Source organism: Musca autumnalis, unplaced genomic scaffold, assembly GCF_047663935.1.
Source record: "Musca autumnalis isolate F117 unplaced genomic scaffold, ASM4766393v1 scaffold_1, whole genome shotgun sequence".
Classification (NCBI taxonomy): Eukaryota; Metazoa; Arthropoda; class Insecta; order Diptera; family Muscidae; genus Musca; species Musca autumnalis.
Window position 1 is genome coordinate 259709707 of NW_027411644.1, and position 19975 is coordinate 259729681.

The 19975-nt window shown below is 36.5% G+C and overlaps 1 protein-coding gene across 1 annotated transcript; it reads right to left on the reverse strand.

Moving 5' to 3' along the window:
* Positions 1 to 229: 229 nt before the first annotated feature.
* Positions 230 to 13065, reverse strand: Spn100A (Serpin 100A). Its single transcript, XM_073964141.1, has 4 exons — positions 12952 to 13065; positions 4800 to 5950; positions 4414 to 4701; positions 230 to 906 (listed from the first exon to the last, which is right to left on the reverse strand). The coding sequence occupies exons 1-4, from the start codon at positions 12968 to 12970 to the stop codon at positions 400 to 402; spliced, it is 1965 nt and encodes a 654-aa protein (XP_073820242.1). The 5' UTR covers positions 12971 to 13065; the 3' UTR covers positions 230 to 399.
* Positions 13066 to 19975: the final 6910 nt, after the last annotated feature.

The window sequence follows — 19975 nt, forward strand, 5'->3', positions numbered from 1 at the left end:
GACAAGAAAGGGTGGGGGTTGGTAGTTAATAGTTTTACACAACCGACAAGCGTTAACAATGCGATGACGGTGAATTAATTGTTATGATCATTGCTTTGATTATTCCACACACAAACACACACACTTTAAATCTACGTTGAGTCATGGGAAAATGACCAATGGCAAAATCTCACTTACCGTTACTTTATCCAATTAAGTGAGAAAAAAAACGTAACAAATCATTATGGGATTTGTTTTTTTTTTCTAATTTTATAAAAAAGTACTTTATTTTTATATCAATACCATGAAATTACAAAATACACAGTTACACATAAAAATAGCGATATACTTAAACGTAAGTCTTGACAATACATATTTAGTTATTTTTGTTAGTTTCTGCAATTAACTTAGAGTCTACGCTTAATCAAATTCAACTGTCACACCCACCGGTAAGTCATCCTGTACTTCGGGTGCATTCACTTTTCCTGAGACCAAAACAAACTCCGATTCACAATCCATTACGAAATACAAGAATGGATGGGTAATTTCAAACATTTCCATGGGTTCTTCGGTTTTGTTGCGACCCTCGGCATTGGCTGCCGATAGGCCACTTACCGAATTGCCACCTTCATCGACACGGACATTAACAAATTGCACAATTTCATCAACATGTAAATCGCGATCATCGGACAGTAAACTCAGGTCAGCTTCACTGCGTGAGAAAATCTTTGTAAGGCCTAAACTCTTGAGCATAGATTCCGATCGAGATGTTTCTTCAATTTGGAATTTCGGCAGGACAACATGTAAATCACGTTCTTTCATTAGATTCTTGACCCTCTTGAAATCGCTAGGTTGCATTTTTTGTATCAGATCGTGTAGGCCCTCCATTTCATTGGGTAGCACAATCATCAGAGAGTATTTTTTGTTCTGTAATGAAAAATAAAAAATACTTTTTAAATTAAAGTGCACAATTTAATGTATTCAAAGTTAAAAGGGATCCATGCAATAAATTAAAATTTTAAACGTAATTGGAATCAGAGGTTTTGTACTCCAAGTATGTTTGTACGAAACACGTTTCAGATAATTTGGGGTCGGTTTAGCCCTGTCCGTCTGTCTGAAAGGCTGGTGCGCTCAATAATTCTCAACCAGATCAACCAATTTGGTCCAAACTTTGCCACTCATAATATTTTGTCCAAACTAAGATCATGTTCGAAGATGAGCCTTATTCTTCGGGTAGGCCGAAACTTTGCATATCGTAAAATTCTTCCAAACTTATATTAAATTCCAAGATGGTCCATATCGGACAACACCTTCGGGTACCTCCCTCACAAAGGTTGAAGATTTTCACTGAAATGCAGGTTAAGGGTTGTTCGAAGATCGTTTGTACCTAAGGTACTACTTGTGGTTCTGTTTATAAAATAAATCTGGCCGTAATGGTTCAACAGACAAACCCTTACGACACCTACCTCAGAAACGTTCGAAGTTTTCGTTTGAGTGCATTGATGGATTGTTTGAGGATTGTTTTGAAAGTTTCATCGAAGGCTGACCTTTGGGTTCTAATTACAGCGATGTAAATTCTTTGTTGGGATAGGCCATTCTGACATAACTCTAACTATCGAATGCAATGACTCCCAAAATTAGATCCAGATCCTTTAAATAATCAACAATTTGAGCTTTACTCCTGTTGAAATGTCTATAATCCTAGGCCCTCTCCGTAAGTTAAAGTTCCGTCGTGCTTACACTATGAGGTATTCGCAAGATTTGGATCCCTCGCGTTAAATTCTTAGTGGTGTTCGTAATCCGTGGGCTTCCTTCGAGAAATTGAGGACCGTGGCTATTAAACCTCTAAGGGGGGTTCATCGACCTTGTAATATTTGGTCTGGCGTGATTAACAATCTGACCTTTCTGTAACCCTTTCGTGTCCATCGCGTAACGCTTCAAGAGATTTAAGCTTGTCTCTCGCGCCTAATCCTATGAGGTGTTCCTAAGCAAACGAAATTGTTGAATCCCAGGGAGGGCAAAGGTTCCAATACCATCTGTTTTATTACTTGTATCCAAATAGCGTAAACTCTCGAGGGACTTATGCCCGTTAACGATTAACCGTTGAGGTGTTGGTAAACTCGCACTTAACCCTAAGAAGTGTTCCTAACTTTTGATTTCCCTTCGGCTTGACAAACATAGACCCATCACGTTCTGAGGTGTCTTTTATAATGGGGTTTCTCGCGTTTTACCCCAAGCCCTGGTTTTGAAACCCCATCTTTAAACCCATCGAAAGAATTACACCCACCGTGATTAACCCTATCAAGTGTCTCTAACTCACAGGTGTCATTTGTGATTGTTCCTCGCGCTTAATCCTATAAGTTGCTTCTAAAGCCAGGATCCAAATTGTAAAACCCCACAGAGGGCAAAGTTCCATAGTGTAACTCTAAGGTCCCTTGAATTGAACCTTTTTTCGTAATGCATGGATTCCCTCTTTTAACCTCGAGAAGTTTGGATCCGTCGTGATGAAATCCCTGAGGTCTCGCTAACCCTTGGATCACTTGCGCTTAACCCTTTTGACGACGTATAACGGTTGTGAGTAATACGATGAGGTATCTGCAAGCGTTCCATCCATGAACTCTATGCGTTGTTCGTAGTCCTAGAATTTACATCGCTTAACCATTAGACATACTTCTGAGTTGCCTGTAGGCCGTGGATCCCTAGCGTTTAATATTAGAGTCGCCCTAGTATAACCCTTTGCTTTGAGGTGACTAACCCCCGAGGTCCTGTTACCCTTTGAAGTGTTCCTTAACCCTAAGAAGAAAGTTAGGAACCTAACTTTGATTTCCCTTCGGCTTTGCAAACATAGTCCCATGACGATAACCGTTTTGAGGTGCCATTTATACTGGGGTTCATCGCGTTTAACATCAAAACCTGGTTATAACACCCCATGGTTTAACACATCGAAAGAATTACAGCCACCGTAATTAGCCCTATGATTAACCCTTAGGTGTCTATCGCTTAACCCTCCACAAAAGTATGTTTGTCCCTCGCGCATAATCCTATGAGGTGCTTCTACACTGTGGATCCAAATTGTAAAATCCCACGCAGAGAAAAATTTCATAGTGATGACCAGAGTAACTTGCAACTCAAAGGTCCGTTGAACTTAACTTTGTTCGTAACCCATGTGTTCCCACGTTTTATCTCGAGAATTTTTTTATCGGTCGTGATCAACGCCTTGTAGTCTCGACCACCCTTAAATCACTTGCACTTAACCCTTTTGACGACCTATACCGGTTCTGAGTAATACGATGAAGTGTCTTTAAGAGTTCCATCCTATGAGGTGTTCGTAGTCTTTGAATTTACATCGCTTAACCATTAAACAGACTAACCGCAGATCTCTAGCGTTTAACACTATGAGGTTTCGTTAACCTCGAGTCAACCTCGTCTGATCCTTCGAAAATGTTTGTCTTGAAGTGACAAACCCCCTGTAACCCTTGGATATTCCTCACCCTCGTTTAGCACTTCGAAAGGCTTATTTTCGATCATAAGTAACCCTATGGAGTGTTAGTAACCCTTGGGACCTTAACGTGACTGCTTTTATGCACCCACCAAAACATTACATTAATAACGGCATCCTCAAACCACCGAGACTATGTGCCAGGAGATCCAGTTCACCTGACAACTCCACATATCCGTTGTTAGTGCTCTTCGCAATGTCATTCGAGGCTAGGCCACTTTTTATGCAGTGCATATTCAGGTTGTCTAGTCACTTTTAGGAGTCACGTATACCAGTTGACTTCATGACGGCTAGACTGAACAAATCATGTATCAGACCTGGTGCCCAAATGAACTGCGTAAATCTTCTCTCATCTTCGCTCAACCAGCGCTGTGTAAAAACTAATGATGATTACATTTCTCTAGTACCTGAGGGTTTTTATCTTTTTAAAGAAACGAATGTTCTATATACAAGGCACAGCTATTCATCGAATGTAGCCACCGTGGTGCAGTGGTAAGCACGTCCGCCTAGAAGGCCTGAGTTTCAATCCCTGAACAGGACATCAACATTTCTTGCGGTGGTAAATCCTCTTAGTGTAATGTTGGCTCACATTTCCTGAGTATTTCAGCCATGAAAAACTTTTCTAGAAGTTGTGTTTTAAGACACATCTTTCGGACTCGGCGGTAAAAGGTAAGTCCAATAACATTGAGCCAATATGTGCATCCCACAGTCATTGATATGATACATAGAAGTCTCCCTTGTCCCTTCGGGGATGTTTGTGGAAACATATTTACGTATGTCTACAGCTTTATGTTGAACATATGTACATATATGCTAACTCAAACATACATGTGCTTAGATGGCAACTCCTGCTTCCAGATTTAGCCGTCAATCTATTGCATAACATTTCATTCTACCTTTAAAGCTTGCACTTTTTCCCCAAATACCCAACTTACCTCATATGGCAAACACAACACTTTAGCCTTTAAATCATCCAATTCTGCAATATGGAATTTACCCGTGGAATGCATCATTGGAGTTTTCATGGCATCCTCGGCAGTCATAAAGAAGAATTCTTCGGCATCATGCTGTTCATGGAAGCTGTTAGCCCAATTGCCACGATAATATAAGCCATTGAATAATAACATTTTAGTTTTAGAACCAATATCACGGCCAGTAATCGAATTGGCACTTAAAGCTGAGGCAATATCATCACGTTGGAAAAGGCTGCGACCTCCAAAGGCCTGAGAAAGAAATAAAAAAGGTTATTTTTTACATTAACTCTAAACTAATCTTCTCTAATTGTAAATTATTTCTTTGTCTATTTTTGTTCTTTACTTACACTTCGTGCTGCACTAACATGCGATTCCAATGCCAACATTATTTCAGCTGGTGAACCTTTGGATGCATCATCCAGCACAGTTTCAAGTTTCTCCAATGGCAACGAAACCTTTTCAGGTTCATTAGACTCTAGCACTTCTTGTATGGGTATGATTCTATCGCCATCAGCATCAGCTTCTTTGTAGTTTTTCAACATTTTCTCTTTGTCCTGCACTGTTTCATTTTCTTCCAAGTTCAAATCATCTTCACGTTTGGTAAGCTCAGCAACATCGTTGGAGGCATCTTGTTGGTCGAGTACACCAACAGCAGCTGGTTTTTCATCAAGAGTTTCTAGTTTTTCTCCAGCAGCATCAATTTCAGTGGTTGCCTTGAAATCTTCTACCTCCTCTTTTTGTTGTTGTTCTTCTTCTTGGGCAATCGACATTTCTTGTTCTGCCAATTTTTCTTTTTCCTTTTGCAATTCTTCAACGATTTCAGGTTTTTCCACATATTGTTTATCATCAACGAAACGATCAAATTTCGAAGTTTCCTTTTCTATGAACTCTTCGCCGTAGCCATCGGTGTAAGCACCAACTGTGGTCAAGCCCAAACCCAAATCATCATCATCGTCATCGATCTTCAAACGTTTCAATGTTTCAAAGCCAATGACATCTTTGCTGTTGCTAGCCGTTGTGGGGCTATCCAAATCCAATGATGTGCTGGGTTCACTCCAATCGTAATCATCACGATTGATGTCTTTAACATCGACCAAATAGTAATCTTGAACAATTTGTTTGAAATCGTCACGAGCTGAGAAGTTACGATAGATATACAACCAAGATTGGAATGATGGTTCAGCACTGTATTTCTTTGCTACATATCTGGATAGAATTGCTCTAAAGGAATCACGAAGTGCTGATTTTTCTTTTGGATAACCAAGAACTTTATAGAATTCATCGTAGGTATCGCCCTGTGAGGCTTCAGCCAATACGGCCAACATTGTTGCTACGCCCAACGGTGAGTGAACTTGATTTCCGTCAATATCATTGAATGATTTCAGCAAATGTGTGGCAATGAGTTGTGATGCTTCACTGGCATAGGATGTGGCTTTTGTTTCGGCTTCATTCTTTGTAGGTAAAGCCAAGCAGAGGCTTACTACCAATAAAACAAGCGCTGAAAATAATGATTCAAATTTTGAATATAAATTAAAATATGTAAAACAGGGAATAGGGCATATGCAAAGTCTGTCAAAATAAATTGTTGTTATTTGAAATACAAAGAAACTCAAATCGCAATAATGTAAAATCTTCGAGTATTATGTTTGTTGTCAATAGAAGTAAATGCATGTAGAATTTAATTTTCTAAGGGAGAATGTAAACAATTTTTTGTATATAGTAAACAAGTATAGTCGGAGTCTTTTTGGTCCATATTTAGTGTTCGGAAAAACAGAAAATTGCAAAGATGACGCTAAAATAGCTTAGAAGATGTTGGACTCAGTCCGATAGGATCGACATAACATCCTGAGGGCCATAACTGGTGACAAATCAAGAGCTTATTGTATGGGTGGTCAAAATCAACGTTCTATTATATCATATTACACAATTGGGCAGAATAAATCGAAGATATCTGTGCCAATATAACACAACAAAAAATCAGAAAATGAATACAAGTAAACCAAGATAGATAAAAATTCGCGATACTTTTTGATTAAACCTACTTAATAATTGTTCCACAAACATCCCATGCGGGACAGGGGAGACTTCTCTCATATCAATGCGTACATCCCGATTCATATTAGGTCAATGATATTCGACCTACTGTTTATCGATGACTTCGAACGGCGTGTCTATGACACCACTTATAGAGAAGTTGTACAAGGCTGAAATACTCAGAAAATGTCGCCAACATTACTGAGTATTTTACCACTGTCGAAAAGTGTTTGGTGTTGACTGGCCGGGTAATCGAACCCATGACCTTTAGCGTGCAAGGCGGGTGTGCATACCATTGCACCACGGTGGCACCCAAACCTACTAAAATATTCAAATTAGAAGGTTTTTGAATTTTGCAATTGATACGTCAAGTACGAGACTCGTAGTTTAGTCCATATGAGTACAGATGGACAGTGGGTAAAAAACACCCAACCACCCAAGTATTGGGTAGAAACTATTTATCAGCCGAACAAAGTGACGTTTTGTGCCAAAATTTGGCTCAAATCTTTGTTATATCAACTGAACTTATGTTCCTGAAAATTGGGTCTTTGGGCGCATGTTTTCATATAGCCCCCATATAACCGTACCTCCAGATTTAAAGTATTTTTCACCAATTATCCACATTTCACAATCATATTGGCCGTAATTTGGTGCAGTGAGTTCTCAATGTTTACGAAATACCCTTGTAAAATTTTTTCAACGTAGGTCCACTTTGACGGTGTCCCCCATATAACCCCGATTTCGAGTATTTATCCAAATGGTGGCTAAAAACTGTTAAACTGTCCAACCAATTTGCTTAGGCTGCCAAAATTTGACTCATGGGTTTTCTGGTTTTCTATATCACCAGAAATTTTGAATTGAAAATGAGGTCTTTAGGCCCATATATATATTTGTATATATAGCCCCCATATAATCGTACCTCCCGATAAAAGTTATTTTTCTTCAATTAGCCACATTTTACAATCGTATTGGCTGTAATATGGCACAGAGAGTTTTCATATCCTTGCCAAAATTTGTCCCTGTTTTGGGGTTTCCGCATATAAAGATATCTCTTGATGGTTCTAGGCCCATTTAGCCAAAAAACCAAAATTCGTACCAACATTGACATTTGTTGGTAGTGACATTATGTCTTAGAACGGCCGTAGCCAAATTACAGTTGATTGGCTTTGAAAATACTGCAAAGACCTTCAGAATACAGGATATCGGGAGGCATCCTTATATGGGGGGCAAGGACATTTTGTATTCACTATTAACCGCAAATACCTAACTACACATAATTCGTGAAAAAAATGAGACTAAACTCCTTAAAAACACAAGAAATCATTAGGAACCGTTTTATGGGGGCAAGAAGAAAACATGGACCTACTTTAAGAATTTTTGCAAGGGTATTTTGTATACATTGATAACTTAATGTGCCAAATTACATCCAATATGATTGTGAAATGTGTCTAATAGATAAAAACACCTTAAATCGGGAGGTATGGTTATATGGGGGCTATGTCAAAATATGGACCCAGAGACGCCATTTTCAACGCCAGAAGTTCAATTGATATAAAAAAGATTTTAGCCAAATGGGGGTACCCTTATATGGGGGCCACAAGAAAACGTGGACCTAAGTTGACAGATTTTTGCGAGGATATTTTATACATATTGAGAACTCACTGTCCCAATTTACAGCCAATAAGATTGTAAAATGTGGCTAATAGATAAAAACACCTTAAATCGGGAGGTACGGTTATATGGTGGCTACATCAAAACATATACCCAGAGACCCAATTTTCAGTACCAGAAGTTCTGTTGATATAGTTCAATTGATATAAAAAAGATTTTAGCCAAATTTTGACACAATACGTCAATTGGTTCGGCAGATAAATAGTTTTTACCCAATACTTGGGTAAATACTCAAATCGGGGTAACTTATATGGGGGCTACAATAAAACGTGGATATAAGTTGACAGATTTTTGCGAGGATATTTTGTACACATTTAGAACTCACTGTGCCAAATTAAGCCAATAAGATTGTAAAATGTGGCTAACAGATAAAAAGACCTTAAATCGGGAGGTACGGTTATATGGGGGCTATATCAAAACATGGACCCAGAGACCCCAGATTAAATACCAGAAGTTCAGTTGACATAAGAAAGATTCGAGCCAAATTTTGTCAGCCTACGTCAGATGGTTCGGCAGTTAAAGAGTTTTTACCAAACATTTGGGTAAGTAATCGGGTATTTATCCAAGGATTTACCCACTTGTTTAAAATATTGTAAAACAATCCACTATGAAACCTATACCAAGGAATAAGGTGTAAGATGTTGTATTGACGATTCAATATAGTAAATACACAAATAAATGCCTACAAATTTACCCGGTATGGGGGCTATATCAAAACGAGGACCGATGTAGCCCATTTGCTATACCAAACATCTTAGGAGTAATAGAAACTTCTATACCAAATTTTAAAGCTCTATCTTAAAAATTGCGAGCTGTATCTTGTTTCAACAGACGGACATGTTTATATCGACTTAGAATTTTACCCTGATCAAGAATATATATACTTTATAGGGTCTCCGATGAATATTTCGATGTGTTACAAACGGAATGACAAATTTAAGTATACCCTCCATATTATGGTGGAGGGTATAATAAAAACAATGCTTTCATAAATCTTCTATAAAATTTCTACTTTTTCTCTGTATTTTTAGCGTGTGGTTTCATTACCAACAACAATTAACACATGAGTACTAATTTCTGATTATAAAACGATAAAGAATAAAAAATAGCGGATTTACTTGCACCCCTTACATTAGTTATATAAAACATTTAGTTTTGATGATCTCTTGCATAATTCACTTGAGAATATATTATTTATTGAATTGGCCTCAGGATGTGAAAACGTTTTCAGATTTTTGAGCAATATTTGTGCATGCCTAATCTATAAATATAAAAGAACAGTGAGGTGAGTGACTCACTGACTGACTTACTGATTCATCAACGCCCAGGCGAAACGGACAAAGCTAGAAACTTGAAATTTTGAATGCGGGTTGTTGTTGGTGTGTAGGGGTGATATATGGCTGGGTTTTTGGAAATTCGAACTAGAAGGGTACTAAAAGTACTGAAAGGTACTAAATGGGGTACCCTGTGTATTAGTCAAATGGGAAGAGCTAGAATTCTGAAATTTGATATGAGGGGCACAGATGAGGAGTAAGAAAGATGCACTAAAGTTTTTTTTGGAAATTCGAACTATAAGTGCACGAAAAGTACTAAGTGGTACTAAATTTAGTACAATTTGGAGTTGGGTGAACGGATAGAGCTGGAATCCTGAAATTTGGAATGAGGGTCACTGATGGAGAGTCACAAATAAAGGTTTTTGGAACCCAATTTGGATTTGGATGAACGGACAGAGCTAGAATCCTGAAATTTGGAATTAGGGTTACTGCTGAAGAGTAACAAAGAAAAGTGTTTGGAAATTCGAACTATACGTGCACAAAAAGTACTAAATGGCACTAAAGTTAGTACACTGTGGATTTGGATGAACGGATGGAGCTGGAATCCTGAAATTTGGAATGAGGGTCACTAATGAAGAGCAACAAAAACAGGTTTTTGGAATTTGGAACTATAACTTTACGAAAAGTACTAGATGGTACTAAGTTTAGTACAATTTGGATTTGGGGGACCGATAGAGCTGGAATCCTGGAATTTAGAATTAAGATTACTGTTGGAATCTAGACTTGGGATATGGAGGAAGCTTTGGAAAATCGTACTAATGTGCACGAAACAGTACTAAATTTGCGTGAACAGATTACTGTTGATGAGTGGGATTGACGAAAAGTGCAAAAGTGGAACAACATTTGGTAACTTTTGGTATTTGCTATATGGTACAGAATTTTGTACAATTTGCGATTTTGTAAGGGGGTAGAACTGGAATTTTGAAATCCGATATTAAATTAGCAATTGGTGTTTAGAGTGGAGGTAGGGAGGGGATTTTGAAAATTCGTACTTATTTATACAAAAAAGTACTAAATAGTACTATAATTGGTTTCAGGGGAACAGGTAAAGCTGGAAACGTGAATTGCGGTTGGGATATATGTTGAATATAAGGAAGTAATTTTTACCTATGTGTACAAAAAGTTTGTAACATGTTGGTACCAAAACCATTTTGGTATTGTGTAAACGGCTATGGTGAGAAATATCTACTATATGGGCACGAAAAGTACTAAATGGTACTAAATTTGGTGTTGGGTGTGGGAACAAAGCTGGAATTATATAATTTGGAAATACGCTATTTGTACGAAAAATACGAAATGGAACAATATTTGTTATGAAGATCACTCTAAAAGAAGGCCTATATTGAAATGCCTCAACAAGTTACCGTTATATATGGTTAACATACCCTTGCACATTAGGCAAAATTTTTTGTAAACAAGTTTTTCTAATCTTTCATGTCACAAATTCCGAATTTCGGTTGGAAATGTGCATAAAATCTTCAAAATACTCTAAATCTTCAAAATATCTCTTCTAATAATTGTGGATTGAAGTGGACATTTTTTAAATTAAACTTTTATATCCTCTGTGTATTCAAGGTCCAAATTTAAAGAACATTGGGCAATATAGATTTGTTCTATTTTAAAAATACACTAAGTCGAGGGGTGCCTTTATATACGAAAACGTCGATTTTTATGGCCATTTTGAATGCCGAAAATTTTACGGACTTATTCGGGTTCTTGGCGAAACCGCTGAAGCTAGAACCTTGAATTGTGAATGTGCGTTATTGTTGTTGTGAAGGGAATGCTGTGTTAGTAAAGAGGTAATACCAGAAGTCAAGTCCGAAGTTTGCAATATGAGTCGTTGTTGGTGTATTTGATTTGATACCGTATCACTGATACGAGGTCGTAGTTTTGGAAATTCGAAATAAAAAATATTCGAATAAATCGAAATATAATATTGGCAATAGGTTTTAATACAACAGAATCTCCAGTGTTCGCAATTTCCATATTAAATATTGTTTATATTTTATTCCCTTTCCGCATACGAAGTAGCGGGCATTTATTACACTGTGACACAAATTGGATGTGAAAATCTGGGGCAGAGATAATTTCTTTTGGGGATTAAAGTCCTTGGTGAGTATACTAAGAATCCCGAAGGACAGATCCGCCGTGAGTCGAACTTCCTAGTTATGGCGTGATGAAGTTTCTGCTGAAGGCCCTGTAAGGCATCTGAAATTAGCGTTTGATCTTTGTTAACTGTTGTTTTAGCTTATTTATAAGATGATATGTATCCAGTCAAATCGAAGGATTATTTTCGTAGACCATTTCGACCTTCCAACTTTCTTCCTTCAATGTCATTTTCGTCCTTTATTTTAAGAACCTCTATAAAAGTACCACAAGATGGCGTTTTTTAGCTTCGAAATGTTCTGCAAAAATGTCGCTCAGAAAATTTTAGGTACGGTTCTCATTGACAACTTATCGATATTGTCGCGTTTTCATAGTCCTTCTGTGCATTTACCCAGTTTTTGTTCAGAATAAGACTATATTCAGTTTTCTATATATTCGTTATATATTTATTAGTTGTTCGAATATACCGAATATACAATAACACAAAACATACTTTTTCTGAGTGGAAACAGAGTAAATGTCCAAAATGACCAATCAATTAGTTGTCAATGAGAGTCGTACCTAAAATTTTCTGTGCGATATTTTTGTGGTACTTTTATAGCGGTTCTTAAAATAAAGGAACAAAAGGATATTGAAGGAGTTAGAAGGTCGAAATGCTCTACGAAAATAATCCTCATTCGATTTGACGAAAGAAATTTCATCTCATAAATAAGTTAAAACAACAGTGAACAAAGATATAACGCTAATTTCAGATGCCTTACAGGGTCTTCAGCAGAAATTTCATCACGCCATAACTCGGAAGTTCGACTCACGACGAATCCGTCTTCGGGATTCTTAATATACTCACCGAGGGAATTATCCAAAAAGAATTATCTCTGCCCCAAAATTTCGGATAACAGTATTATTTTTGTTGTTTTTTTTTTTAGAAAATAAAAAAGTAACGCCGTATTCAATATTTTCCAACTGCTGATGATTGTTACTGATTTCCATAGTCTTTGGAAATTATTTTTGGCTATATTTTTAAAATACCTTAGTTGTTCAAATTAGCATTTCTTATAATTATTTGCTCTGAGAATCTATTTGGATCCAGAATGTGTTTGTTGGATAACGCGATATTTGCATAAATTTTAATTTTTTCATTTATTTTATACTTAACATTATTTTATTCAGTCTCTTCCGAAGGTTTTAACACATGCTTAACAAAGGATAATCACATTTTTATAGAAAATTCAAGTTTTTATTCTATACACATTCTGTATTTTTCTAAAAATTTCCAGACTTGTCTTTTAATGATTTTCAACCTTCCACATAATGTTTCCATTAGTTTTTATTGCATTTTTTCATATTCACTTACAAGCTTGCAAAATTCTCATTTTAACTATTTTGCTTTTGTCTAAACGATATCCGAATAATTTCTCTTCACTATAACGACACGTTAAAGTTTACGTTACCACGTCTCAAGCACAAATGAAGAATATGAAAGTAGCTCAAAGATTTTTATGAAAATCTCCAAAAGACGTCTGTGTGCCAGCAATAAAGCGCCACTGCAAAAGAAAGAACCAAAAGAAAAAAACAAGAACTCAAGCCAAGACTTGGTGCTTGGTTGCTCAGTGCTAACTGCAGACAGCCAGCAGCAACAACACTTGGTTGGCTATGAAAACAAATCAACAACTGGAAAATAAATGTTAAAGCCAAGGTAACCACCAGCTGGTTGACCAAAACACTAAGTGGCCCAAAGAGAACAATAAGCAAAGTCTAGAGAGCCTAGCCGACAATTGGAGAGAACTCTCTCCTTACATTGAATTCATAATCTCGTCTTGGCCAACGTATGTCATTTACACATTCTTAACATCATAATGATGTTTTAATTTGTTTGTTCAATAATGATGTTCAGGTTGTTGGCAATGACTTGGCTGCCCATTATTTTGGCCCCGTTTGGAATTGACTGATTTTTTGTTGTTTTTATTGTTGTATCCATGGTTAGAAAGAGAAGCAGACGACAGCTAAAGCCGTCTTCAATATTTGTTTATTCGAATAAATGAAAGTGATATTACCATATTCATGGATGGAATCGTCGTCGAACTCAACCCTTTTTTGTCCAAATCCCACAGAAATGAATACAAAAAATCATCAAAACAGAGTTAATTTCTTAAAGGTAAGCAGTGCTAACGGAATATAGGTCATGTCGTTCACTGCTGTTCATGCTGTTGTGGTTCTTTGTTTATTTTTGGGTAAAGATTTTATTTCTTGTCAAAAGTTCAAAGCCATAACTTTTTATTTCAGGTTTTTTGTTTCTTTTTTCTTAGTCATGACATGGCTAATTTATACACCGAATACCCTACTACAATTTTCCGGTGATATGTGTGTTTGTTGGTATGTTAGTTATGTTGTTGTTGTTAAGTAATTATCTTTAAGAATTCATTTAAGACAGAATTATAGCTAACTAGCAAAGTGCCCGCCACTGCGTATGCGGAAAGGAAATAAAAAACAACAACAAACAATATTTAATATCGAAATTGTGGACACTGAAAATTTTGTTGTACTTCTACCTATTTTTATTGATACGTTATTTCATTTAAGTACTATTTGTAACACTTTCAGCAGTGAGATATTTCAATTTATGGCTTTCTGTCCTCAGGCTGTAAAAACGTTCCTGCAAAAACAAAAATTGTCGCATAGGTCTAAGTTTCCAAAGCGGTCAGAATAAAAACACAATTTTCTTGAAAAATAAATACCGCCTTCGCGTTCACATAAACCAATGCACAGTGGTGGCACTTACATGGGAAGGTGTGACAAAAATACTTCTAGATAGTATATCGAACTGAAATTTTTATCAATGGGTCATAGTGACTTATAAACACTCTAACAAAAATATTGGAGTCATAGGTCCAAGTTTTCGCGTGGTTTCCATGTAACGAATCATTCATTATCATTGATGCATTTTACTCGTAGCAATGCATTCTGCAAGCGAATTTGCTGCAATTCGGTACCAGGAGTTCTTATTGCATAGTAAACCTCCTCACCAAAAATTTTCAGTATTGGTCCATGATTTGGTATACTCCCTATATGATTTATATATCGATTTATTTCGGTAGATGTCAATCAAATATTTTAATCGAATATGATTGCTTAAGTCTGGAGTATTCTCCCATTGGTTTAACTTCATCATTACTTTCTTTACAAAGAGTAATGTTTACAAAACGCACTGACAGCTTGCAAAATTTACTGATCGCTACCAATATGTTGATTTCATCCCGGCGAAGGGAATTATAAATTGGCTTTTCAGTTTTTAAAATGATGATTTTTCTAGTGAAACCCTGATTTGATGATAGTGGAAACCTGATTTTTCTAGTGAAAGCATCGAGATTTCTCATGTTAATGAGAATGATGCTCACTCTTCGGCTTTCCCAAAAAACCACCAGAACAAAATATTTGCTAGATGTCAGAACTCGCCACAGATCTTCATAAGTTCCCTTGTTTCTTGTTTTTCAACAAAAACTTTTTATACCCAAGTGTCAATTGTCAAGGTGTCATGCTTGAGTGTTCCATACGCCGTTTGCCTGATTCGAGAAAAACTCAAGTTAATGTTTTAGTCCGCCGTGGTGCAATGGTATGCACTCCCGCCTTGCACGCAGAAGGTCGGGGGTTCGATTCCCCGGCCAGGCAATATCAAATATTTTGCAACGGTGGCAAAATACCCCTCAGTAATGTTGGCGACATTTCCTGAGTATCTCAGCCTTGAAAAATTTCTCCACAAGTGGTGTCTTAAGACACGCCGTTCGGACTCGGCGATAAACAGTAGGTCCCATATCATTGAGCTAATATGAATCGGGGTGCACTCATTGATATGAGAGAAGTCTCCCTTGTCCCGTATGGGATGTTGTGGAACAATGTTTTTGTTTTGTTTTTAATGTTTTAGTCCATATAGGCTAGATGTGGTGCAGAAATCCAAAACTTTAAGAGCCCAGTTCTACTTAACTAAACTCAAAGGATATATTAGGAGTTTATTTTAGTCAGATATCTGTTATAGTCTAGAAGTTATGGCCAATTTTTATAAATGCAAAAGGTTGTTGATTTGTTCCATAGGATCTTTTTTTCATGTTCTTGGCAATTTGTGTCACATGGAACACTTTATGTCACATTTTAACAAACAAACTTTTGATCAATTGTGTTCCACCTCCGCTGTGTGAAGTGCTGCTGTAGAGCGGAAGATTCGGGGGCTTCAACAAAACAGTTGCAGTAGAAAATAAATGCTTTAGGGACCATTGTTATATGTTTCCTTTACATTTTGTTAAGGAGTGGACTTCTCCACTTTCGAAAAATATAATTTTTATTAGCTTATTTTTATTTTCTTATTTCATCGTTTAATTCATTCGAAAAAATCAATAATCGCTTTTTTGAACTATTGGTAGTGGCAATAGAATTCTATTTTAATTCTATTTCTGACATTTTAATTATCTTACATGCCTTTATTTTAGTTTCATATAACAATACAACATTTTAAAATGTCTTGATTTAAAAACTATTTTCCTTTAGTTTTTTGCTAATGAAACTCAACTTTTCATTTTGGCGATATTAATTATAATGACGAATTTCACAGCTTTGGTTGGGGACCTTCCAAAAGTAAAGCCTTACTATGAAAGTAGATAATCCCATCCTTACAATGATTGGCGTAGATGGCCAAATAACGGAGATATCGCTATGGTCGGTAATACATCCCATTTTTAAATTTGTTTGTAATCACGCAACAGGTCGCAATTTTGATCGCATCGTCAGGAAGAAGCTTATTGGTTTTGGTGATGGTCGGATAATATTCAGGGGTCGAAATGGGCAAAAAACTAATGTGATGAACATTCAACGTTTTATTCATATGCAAATATCTCCACTTCTAGTAGGAGTATTCCAAAAGGAAAGGCCAACAATGGAAGAAGATAAAATTTGTTTTTTATTGTTGCAAAGTAGGTAGGCATAGGTGGTTAAATAACGGTGATATCGCAAAAGTCGGTAATGCATCCCATTTTTTTTTTTTTTTTTTTGGTTAATGGGGGTCCCGGGGTCGTAATGAGCATATTGCAAATCGATTTGTGCGTGAACTTCTTTTATATTTCAATGGAATAAACGGAGAAAAATATCGCAAAGTCATAACCCTAATATACACATTCATACGGGCAAGATGTGCCCCGTAGAAATAATGGTTTTAGACCACAACTATGTTAGGCCGAAATCCGTTTCAGACAATTTGGAATCCGTCTGTCTGTCAGGCTGGCTGGAGCGCACCGAATTGGTTCGAAGATGGGCAATATCGGTCCACACTTCCCATAGGATTTATACCGTGGTCCTGTTTACAGCGATATTATTTTTTTCGTGGGCAAGTCCATAGTGGCCCAAAAGCTCTAAGTTATACGGTGACTAACTCAAATGATATCTATCGAAAAAATTAACACTTCAAATAAAATCCACTCAGGTACATCCTCTGCAACACAGTTGAGCTTTATCCAAATTTGTATATATGGTAACATGGGGCGCCTTCGCCACGTTTTTGTTCAAAATGCTCTCATATCGACACTATTAAAGTTTTTCCAAATATTATTTTTGGTAAAAATATTAGCACATATTGACTATAACACGGTGCTCTTGAAACAATTTTAAATGGAAGGTGCTTACACCTTGGAAGTTTTTGCGGATTCTGAAACTACAATGTTCATAGATGAGAAAAATCAAAAAACAAACAAAAATCGCCGGAGCGCTTTTTAAATAAATCGCGATTTAAGTTGACATTTTTAATGGTTGTTTAGGTTTTCACGATTTTGCTTAGAAACCGCAAGTCGAATCAAAATGGGACTATAGAAAATGTTGTAGCTATGAAAATTCTCTACAAGACCGACGTTAATGGTATTTTCGAAGTTTTTACCATTTTTGAGATATAGAAGTTCAAATTGGGACAATTCAAATTCAATTCAATTCTGTATCGCCCCCTTATAAAACAATGTCATGAAGGGTGCGCCTTAACTAACTTTTGATGAAAACCGCTTACACAGGGGAAGTTTTTGTGAATTCTGAAACAGAAATGTTCATAGATGAGAAAAATCCAAAAACAAGAAAAAAACGCTGTAGGGATTTTTAAATAAATCGCGGTCAAAATTCAAATTTTTAGGTGTTTTATAGGTTTTCACGATTTTGCTTGGGAACCGTAAGTCCAATCGAAATGGAGCTAAAGAAAATGTTGTAGCTGTGAAAATTCTCTAGAGGATTGACGTTCATAATTTGTTCCCAGCCTGTAGCGTTTTTGAGATAAAGATGCTCAGTTTAAATTTTTAGATTTTTTTGTTATGGTTTCGCGATTTTGCTTGAATATGGTAAGTCTTATCGATACGGGACCTGAGAAAATCTTAAAGCTGTGAAAATTCTCTACAAGACTGGCTTTAGTAACTTATCCTAAGTTGTACCATTTTTTTAGATATATGAGTTTAAGTTGGGAATTTGCAGTCATCACATTGTTTTATAAGGGGGCGATACAGAATTGAACTGAATTTAAATTGTCCCAATTTAAACTTCTATATCTCAAAAACGGTAATACCGACGAGAATACCATAAAAGTCAATCTTGTAGAGAATTTTCATAGCTGCAACATTTTCTTTAGTCCCATTTTGATAGGACTTGCGGTTTCTAAGCAAAATCGTGAAAACCTAAACAACACCTAAAAATGTCAACTTAAATCGCGATTTTTTTAAAAAGCGCTCCGGCGATTTTTTTTGTTTTTTGATTTTTCTCATCTATGAACATTGTAGTTTCAGAATCCGCAAAAACTTCCGAGGTGTAAGCAGATTCCATTTAAAATTGTTTCAAGAGCACCGTGTATAAGTTTTGATATATAAATGATTATATTTTTGTTTTTAAAATATTATTCTTGAGAATTTACAAAATGTCTAAAAAGTGGCGTAGCCTCCCCACCCATGAGGTAGCTTCGCCATAGACATAGGACATACATCAACGGACTCTAAAACCGGCATTTACCATACTTCCCCCTTAAATATCAAAATTATGGATAAAATTAACATGTTTTCTATTTAATAATCAAAAATGATTCTAAAATTTACAAAAAGAAACCTATTTTAGCCGTAAATTGAAGTAGGTTCCTTGAATTTAGGTGCAAAAATGAAAAAATTGCCAAATTAGATAGGTTTAGCAAAATATTTGATTTCAACTTCACATTATAGTGTGGCATATCAAGAGCATAAAGAATTTAAGTTAAACCCACTATATTGACATTTATAATTACTTTTATCATGCAATCAATTGGATTTATATTCTTCACTAGTTGTCTGTTAACGGTATAAAATATAATTTTGATATCACAAAAGGTATACAAGATATCACAAAATATACATACCATGAATATTTTTCGCAATACCCCTAAAACATGAAACCGCGTGCATCAGCAATCAAATATTTGATAGAAATGCCAACTTTTGGGAGATGAAAGATCTTCGCTAAACTCACAATTTTCCCTTTAACGGCATTTCTCTAGCAGTCATAGTTTTAAAGAAAATCGGCGCTGGCGAAGGCGCCCCAGTGGCGAAGCCGCCCCATGTTACCATATTTGTTTACAAGTTCATACGTCCAAAAATGACCACATAATCCAAAAAGGCTCTAATGCATAATTATTGGGGAAAAGATTTTCGGTTTCCTAGCCGTATTTAATTCGTTATTGTCAATAGATGACAAATGGGCTGAGGGTATATATTATTCGACAAAGCCGATTGATACCTTTTTATTTGTTTGTCTTGGATTGCAGTACGGGGATATAAGTGTAATGCTGAAGAATTTATTTATATGATCGGTAGATTCATGGCAGATTTAATCAAAACTTAAATTATAACGGTGCTCGTCAACAGTAGAGGGTTTGAAAGGCTTCCTTTTTTAACACAGTATAGTCTCGAAAATTCGAACACTGGATAATCCTGACAACGCGGTAATGTGGACACTGACATTATTTGAACTGTAGATTCTATATTCAGGACAACCCACATTTTTTTTACTTCAATAGTCCAGAGATCTTAATCCAAGGGGACGTCATTTGTTAAACGGTGCCTAAACACATTATATAAGTAAAGCTTCTCTACAAGTGTAGTCGTAAAATGTTCGTGAGAACGGTCGGTCTAGCCTATAATCCCGCTCGAGATAAAAGGTTGATAAAAAAATGTCTATACTTTGCATGTTGAAGTAACTTGTATTCGTTGCCCCCATTACGATGGTACAAAGGTTCAGGGGCAAGTACACACTTCCTGAGAAAATAGCCTAATAGGTGTTAAAACCCCTATTGCGCCATCTGTAGTGGTTGGAGCGCACTATAACTCTCGAACAGACTAGGCGATTCG